This window comes from Galeopterus variegatus, unplaced genomic scaffold (genome assembly GCF_000696425.1).
Source record: "Galeopterus variegatus unplaced genomic scaffold, G_variegatus-3.0.2 Scaffold3908, whole genome shotgun sequence".
NCBI classification, from domain to species: Eukaryota; Metazoa; Chordata; class Mammalia; order Dermoptera; family Cynocephalidae; genus Galeopterus; species Galeopterus variegatus.
The window spans coordinates 169,707-178,100 of record NW_007730019.1 but is presented as its reverse complement, the minus strand read 5'-3'; the positions used below and the strand labels follow the sequence as shown (position 1 = coordinate 178,100).

The following is an 8,394-nucleotide window of genomic DNA, read 5'->3' as shown; positions in this document are numbered from 1 at the left end:
ACACCATTAGATAAGGGGAAAACCTGTTAAAACAGTCATCTGATATTGGGTAGTAACAGATCTGAGAGATTCACAGGTCCTCATTTAGCTTAAGTGCCAAGTCTCACCAGGAACTTCACCTGCCTGAGCAAATCTTCCTATCCAAGAACCAGGGACAATCTGCCACCTGTCCTTTAGCTCTGGGGGAGCTTGGAAGACTTGCAAGCCCTTGGACATGATTACTTTATAACCAATAGAAATGAATTTTCTTGGTCTGATTTTATAAATACTCCCCCCCATCAATTAACGTATTTTGACAAAGATTTGCACACGATAACTTCAAATGCAAGGTTAACGAAAGTTCATTTCTCATTCTTTCTAAATTTGACAATAATCAGCACCCAAAATGATGTTTATCATCTTTCTCAACAATTGTCTTCACCTTTACCCTAGAGCAGAAGAGTCCCTAGTTTTTAAAAGATTTTTTGCTCTGCTTTAATCCTTGAGTACATGACCTAAAGTGAAAGCCATTGTTTGTTCTTTAAAATTATTATTTAATATCATTATAATTTTTTACTTTATTCTTATTTATTTATTTATTTATTGACCGGTAAGGGGATTGCAACCCTCGGCACGGTGTGGACTGCACCGTGCTCAGCCAGTGAGTGCACCGGCCATCCCTATATAGGATCCAAACCCTTGCCCTCGGCGCTACCAGTGCTGCACTCTCCCAAGTGAGCCACAGGGCCGGCCCAATATTTTACTTTATTCTTAAGCTGGCCTTGGCATCTTACTATTTTGAATGTCGCTAGACTGTAACGAGGGACAGATGGATATGGTGATCCGGAACGATCTGGAATGCTGACTTGAGTTGTTATGGTAGGTGCAGGGCTGTGCTACACTGTTCAAAGAGGCTGCTGCAGATGTGTAGCTGAGCAGGGTGTTAACTTGAAGCAGATGGATGCAGACGGGGCACAGAGGCTGTGCTTTATTTGTTGATGATGAGTGCAAATGCCGAATAATGAATGCAACAAAAATTAGAAGAGCTAACTTTTTGGTGTTTAGATTGTCTAAGTCATTATAGCTAATCCAGCAGGCATGAATGAACAGAAGCAGGTTTAATTAATCTCTAATGTACATTACCTTCGATCATCCGACATTCATCTGCTTATATTGCTTTATTAGGTAGTTCAGTTAGGTATGTCATATCTTCTCTATTGTTTCCACCAATTAAATATCGGTCAAATCCCATCGCAATGAACTTCAGAGAAGCTAACGGATTGGGTGGAGACTGTTACGGGAAGGTGCTCAGATTAGGAGGTTTTGTTGGAGAAATAGTAATGATGACTAGTGGTTATTGGTACTAACCATTTCTAAGAAATATTCTAAGCATTTTACAATGATTAACTTATTTAAATCTCACACCAGCCCTATGGAAATAGATGTTATTTCCATAGATTAAGCAACTTGCCCAAGGTTCTCAGCTATTAAGTGGAAGAAGCTTAATTTGAACCCAGGAATTTATGTACCCAAATTGCCCTCTTATCAGACTTGAAGATATTTTTAATGTACTTCTAAGTCGCCACTTTTGGAATTAAAGCACATGGTAGAACACCCTACGGGGAGAGAGGGGGTGATGGGAAGGAGAGTCTCGGAAGGAGATCTGTAGGTAGGGTGAGTCCCTGCTCCCCCAGTTATTAGTGAGGTGGCCTCAGGAAAACTCCTCAACCCCTTTCTGAGCCTCAGTTACGCTATGAAACGGGGGCAATACATTCACATGCCGCACACGGGAGACTGTCAGGGTCTGCTCTCCATCCCCTTCTTACTGGCTGAAGAGGCAAAAGTTTACTCCTGGTTACCTTGCTGACTAAGGAGCATGTTAAAGTCAACAAAGATTCTCTGCTTGGCCAAACTGTAGTCCGGCTCCCGAACCCTGTCATAGGCCCATCTGTGCACTTCCTTATAAAATCCAGTTTTAACAAAGAATCCTGCTAAGTCAGTTGACAAGAACGCCCCCCCCCCATCTTCCATATCTGATCACCCTCCATATCTAATCCGGTTCCTCATCCCTCACCGTCCCCCAGGTGATGTCTGATCACCCTGGCCTGTCTTCAGCAAGAATCCTGTTAGGTCGGTTTAGCCAGAATCCCCCCTTACCCCGGATGCTTCCTCCTAGTAATTTCCCATCTGCTGACCCCCACCCTGCTCCTTGACCACAAATTCCCACTTGCCCATGCTGTATTCAGAGTTGAGCCCAATCTCCCTCCCCCATTTCAAGACTCTGTTGCTGTGATCCCTGTACCTATCAAGACGGTCCTGAAATAAAGCCTTCCTTACCGAGCTTTAAAAGTGTCACCGAATTATTTTTTTCCTTAACAAATTGTCATGCTACAGTCCTGCCCCAGCCAGTGGCGGGGAGAGAGCTTCTCACTTGTAGTTGAACTAACGCTGGTCCTGCTGGGGCTCCATAAACGCTCCAGAGCACACTCGGGTGGGTTTGCCGCTGGCCAGCCCGCAAACGGCTCTGCAGCCAGACCTGGATCTATTCTCCAGAATAAATCAGGGAGCAGGGAGAGTCATTCTCCTGAGCACAGCCTGGCTGAGCAGTCCCTCCTTCCGATCTAACTGGGCCTTCTTTCTGCCAACTGCCCTGAAACACGGGCCCCGAGAATGATGCCTTAACTGCCCCCAGCTGTTCCCTTTCCATGCAGGTCTAGCTCCCACCCACGCACACATCGGTCCCCGATTTGGGGTCACTATTTCACTGTTTCATGCCTCACTGGTCACATCTGCCTCATGTACACACTCACAGAGGAGGCGTGTTTCTCATTTACAGGCACACATCTGAATCTACTGCAAAGAGAGCCCTGAATGCAGGTGGATGTGTGAATTTTCTATCACAAGGTGAGAAAACGAAGACCAAAGACGGCAGACAGAAAGAATTTGTAAATTGGAGACATGCATTTCTTTGGCTCCTGCTCACATTGTTTTTAGTCTAGCAGAGTGTCTCATCCGAGCAGTGCTCAGTAACAGTTTGTACAGGATCTCCACATTCTGCAGAACTTGGAATGAGAGTGTGTTCAGGAAGAAAGGGTCCCTGGAAGGTTCTGGTATTTTGAGGACTAAAGGGCATGAACGGTTTTAGGCTGGGAGTCACTCCCACGGCTGTGACCACTACTGATCTGGATTGAGGGCAATGCACCTGCTTCTAATGATGGTCAAGAGCTGACCTTGTGGGCAGAAAAGAAGACTGTGTAGTGGCTGAACATCAATCAGGTGTGTGGAAGTTTTAGAAATTAGTACTAACACAACTGCTGTCACCTTATTTTTTTTTTTTAACCAGCCCACTCCCCCCTCCTCAACAGAGGACTTTCAGTTGCTTCCTACATCAGTCCGGCTCCTCTTCCTGGCACTCAGGGCCTCATCCCAACCTCTCCAACCTGCGTCCCACCCTTCTCGGGACAAGGACCTCGCTCCTCCAGTCTGCTGCTGTGAGCTAAGAAAGGACCTGGGATCAGGCGGGCAGAGGCTCCAATTTCTGTTCTACTGTTATCTTGCGTTTACTTGCTGTGTGACTTGGTGCAAGTCACTTAGCTTCTCCAAGCCTCAGTTTCCTCATGCATTGGATGACGAGGATAAGAACAGATATTCTATGGGACTGCATGGCTTTGAGATTATGTATATAAAGGGTATGGAGTAAGTATTAGATAAAAAGCAACTTTTATTTTTATATCTTTCGAGATGTACCCCAACTCAGCCTTTTCAAAATCCTTTGTATTCTGACTATTCAGAGTTTCCTTTCTATGAACACTGGAGGCATTTTCTGTGCATGCCACTCAGTCCAGTGGTTAGTGGTGCTCTATGGCTCAGTTGGTCTCACTTCGCCAGGTAAGCTTGGGGAAGGCCAGACTCAGGTCACTCAAATAATCCACACATCTAATCGTGCCAGGCACATACCGATGCAACACAAACCTGAGCCGACCAGCAATCGACAGGCTATTATAATCACCCCTGGCAAAATCATCTAAAGCAAAGATGTAGAATCCTTTGTCATTGTTTGGACAAAGTGATGTTTATGGGTTTCCTAACCACCTGTAGTTCTTATTTCCCTTGAAACAAGGGTGTGGAAGGCAGGGGTGGGAGTGTCCTGCTGTCTCTACCTTATTGCCCGTGGCAGTGTCCACCAGGAAGCCCAGGACCCTGAGAACCACACTGCTCACATCCACAGGACATCGGCTCTGGCCCATGTGCTTCAGCATCGCTCCGGGGGACTCCACACTGGGGCATGCACACTCCAGAGCTGGTGAAGAATCTGGAGGGTGGAAAAGTGCCTGGTCTGGCTGGACAAAAGACTGGTCATCTCCTAGTATCTCCCTGAGAGTCCCCACGTCCTCCTCTTCCTCTTCTATGCATGACTGAAGTCTGTGAGTCACATATTCCGAAAGCAGCAAATGAAACAGATGCCAGGAGCCTACGTTTAAATGACAACCAAATATGAATACATCTGATAGACAGACAAATAAATCACTGTAAAATGAACAACTTTTCTGAGGCTTTTAACTCCTGCGTATCAGAGCCTGATTCCCATAGCTGACCCCAAAGGGGCCTAGGTAGGACCATCTCGTGTGTAGCGATCCATACTTAGAGAGCTCCCACAGGGCAGCTTTTGGACAGAAAGGACAGAGAGCTCAATAGCCTGAGCCACAAAAGGGAACTTACACATCTAGCTTGAGATGGGAGCAAAGCAAATCCTACTGGGAAATGGGTGACTTTATCAATTGTTATTCCCGAAAGTTAATATAGGTGCTCCAAAGAACCCATTTTTTCTCTCAGTTGTCTCCCTTGGTGCTTTTCTCAAAATGTCACAAAGCTCATCATTCGAAAACACGGGGAGGCTTCCTACACATCCTACAATGATGGAACAGGAAATTGAGGCACAGTCCAGATGGTTTGATGGACTATATCACGTTGCCATTAGAAAAAAAGATACCTACGGTTTTGTGTGGTTTTCGGTACCTATATTGTATTTTACATAAAAAGGTTAACAGAAGATACTGAATTCTACATAGCAATATGCAAAACACTTATGCTGTAATTACATTTTTAAAAGGTAGAATACAAAATATTTTTGTTCTCTGACTTACCAAAACTGTCTCTGTGGCAGAGGGTCATGGCTTTGCTCACGGCCGTGAGAAGGAAATTCCATCTCAGCTGGAAGCTGGCGGCCAGTTTGATAAACTCCTCTTTGCTTCCGCTTGGCTATTACATTTTTGTGAGGAAAAAAATGCTGGGGTTTATGATAAAATCAAGAAGCATAGCACGTTTTCAAATGCATACATTTGTCATGCTCAGGCATTTCAAAAGGGCCAGATGAGGGCCGGCCCGGTGGCGCACTGGAGAGTGCACCGCTTGGGAGTGCGGCGGCGCTCCCGCCGAGGGTTCGGATCCCATGTGGAGACTGGTTCCCGCTCACTGGCTGAGCGCGGTGCGGGCGCAACACCGAGGGTTGCGATCCCATTACCGGTCAGTAAAAAAGACAAAAAGGAAAAAAAAAAAGGGCCAGCTGAGAGGGACGAAATGATAAGGCTGGGGGCTGAGGCAAGTGCCGGGCTGTATCTGGTCTCGCTCTATCCCCTGTGCAGAGAGTTCCTGGGCAGAACCCTTTCAGTCGGTGGAGGCAAGAACAGATGTGGAAAATTGACCTACCTTTTTTTGTTTAGTCACCACACAATTTTAAAAAGAGGTCACTTGTGAAGCAAGACAGAAAAACACAGCAGAGGCAGCCTCACTGCGGTCCACTTGGGAACGGCTGTCCAAAGGGTCGGGGGCTGTTTCCCATGGGCATTTCTGTGTGCGAGTCAATGGTGGGAAGGGTGCCCAGAATCCGATGGTAATGAAGAGCAATAGTGCTTATCTGGGAAAGAACGAAGCTGGCCGCTGCGCTGGGCAACTGATGGCAGGATGGAAAGTCCTCGCCCCTGGCTCCAGGGGAGCCAAGGTCATCCGATGGCCTGAGTCGCCCTACACTGGGTACCAGTAAGATGCTGCTGCTACTTGCAGACTAAGAAATTCTCTCCGTCTAGATGGAGAGCAGCCTTGGGCCGCACTTGAAGTGATCTACAAAGCAGGGAGTCCTATGAATTTCAAATGCGTATGTCGCTATGAATGCTCCAGTACCTCTTCTAAGTTTGTCACATGCCATGTGGCCCACCCACTGGCTCTATCCATGTCTTTGAAGAAGAGATGAGACTGGCTAAGAAATGACTATATGCCCTTTGTTGTCATCGGTTCTTTTCTCTTCTGGTCCCATAAAAGCCCCCAACACAGTACAGGGTGCCCCGAGCTCTGGGTGGGTGTGTACGCCCCTCGGTAGCCACATGTTTCTCATCATCTGAAACAGGGCTCTCAGAAGCAACTCCTCCCATCGGTGTTTGATGGGGATTTTAGGGTGAAGGGACAATGAGAGTACAAACAACACAGGCATACTTTCTAAAGCTTCAAGAGAGGTAGCTCTGGGAGACCAGAACCGTCTCTGCACGAACGTCCGGACATCAGCCATAAACACTGTCGAGCTTTCCATCCGTCCCCACCACCGTGTGCTCTCCGTGTTCCTCCCTTAGAAATTATTCCTGGGCCCACACTGCACGAGAGCAGTGAGAACAAAGCACGGGACGAAGTCCGACGTTCCCCCTGCTGGCAGGCCACCAGACGGTGACAGCCGAAGCCATCCATCATCCCCGACCAACCCAAGGCCTTGCATTTTAACAGTCTGTTTCATTGACAATAGTCTGTTTTGTATCAGCTAAACTACTTAACAAAAACAAGCCCTTCAAAGGCACATGGTTACAAAAACAGCATTTTCTAACACGCCTCATTTGTGAAGGCTGAAGATACGATGATGGAGACTTGGAAAACACACAGCGTTACATGGTTTAGACAGCAGGACGCGCCTCTCGTGCTGCTTCGAGGCAGGATTGGTATTAACGATCTCAGGGGTTAATGATTAAAGTGGTTAAAGTTGGAGGCTGAGTGAGTATCCAAAATAAGGGACAGACTGCTGACAGCTTCTGTCAGTGACGACGTATCGAACGAATGTGTCTCAATAGCAATGCAACTCTGGACATGCTCCTGCTGCTATAAATAAGCTTCGCCTAAGACCAACAAGTAGGAATAAAAACCATACAGATTCTGGGATGATTATTTTCAAGAAGCAAACGAAAACAGACACCTGCCGAGGGTTGGAACTAGCTTTCCAGCTCCTTCCTGGGGATTTTTCTGGTTCAACGCTAGGAAGTTTAAGACCCCAAAGTCACCTGCAGTTTTTGTCACCTGCACTAAGTTATTATTTCTGCCCTTTCTCCTTGACTGAGAGGTCAGGGATGTGGACAAGGCCAGGTGGGGTGGGACAGGGGAGTGGCAGTGATGTGTCCAGAGGCTTAAAGAAGAATGCCTGAAGCTGTGTTCCTGGTCCCCAGACCCTGAGTGTCTCTGCGGTCTGCACCAGGTTCTGTTCCTTCCTCCCTGAAGAGCCCTCTGTTTTCCCACACGGCCGCTCTTCTCGCTGCTGAATGCCTTGTCTCCCTGTCTCAGCTGTGTAAATCCTACACACACATCACATCCCAGTTTAAGCCCAACTCCCTCTTCAGGGTCTTCCCCAACCACCTCGGCCTTCGGGAGCACCATGTCTCCAGTGGCGGAAGCCCTGGGCTGCCTTGCTCCCATCCGGGTTTAGTTCATAGCCTCTACTCCCCTCTGCCTGCTGTGGGCCCGCTGGTGAGAGGTGCTGTGGCTTCTCTGATGGCAATCTCAGCTCTTCGTGGTGACTGCCCATGCAGATGATGATGAAAATCAAACACAGGTCCTACTAAAGTGACCGCCAAAAGGCACATCTACCAGGAGAACCAAACCCACCCACACCCACAACCAAGTCATCCTTGAGTTTCTTTTTTTCCTTTTTGTCTTTTTTCGTGGCCGGCAATGGATCGCAACCCTCAGTGTCGCTCCCGTACCGGACCGGGACCGGCAACGGGATCGCAACCCTTGGTGTTGCTCCCGCACCTCGCTCAGCCAGTGAGCGGCCGGTCTGTATGTGGGATCCGAACCCTCGGTGGGAGCGCCGCCGCGCTCTCAAGCGGTGCACTGTAGCAGTGCGCCACCGGGCCGGCCCCGATCCTTGAGTTTCTGAAATCAAGCCAGACACTTTACTGGGACACATCTGCAAAACACCCAAACAAGTGCCGTTCTCCCCAAACAGACCATCTCTTCTACTCCTCCACACTCCTGCTTGGTGCACACGCATGCTCACACACACGCACTCACCCACACAATGTTCACACACATGCACACTCACCCATGCACACGCTCACACTGCCCGTTCACACACATGCACACTCACCGGCACACGTGCATACACAG

General features: G+C 48.0%; 1 protein-coding gene across 1 annotated transcript in view; it reads right to left on the bottom strand.

Moving 5' to 3' along the window:
- The window catches only part of RFX8 (RFX family member 8, lacking RFX DNA binding domain), a 62,331-nt gene that overhangs the window by 1,232 nt on the left and 52,705 nt on the right, over positions 1–8,394 (bottom strand). Inside the window, exons 8-9 of the mRNA XM_008586264.1 lie at positions 5,124–5,238; positions 4,140–4,450 (exon numbers count right to left, since the gene is read on the bottom strand). Coding sequence (XP_008584486.1) covers positions 4,140–4,450; positions 5,124–5,238 — 426 coding nt within the window. The remainder of the gene's footprint in view (positions 1–4,139; positions 4,451–5,123; positions 5,239–8,394) is intronic.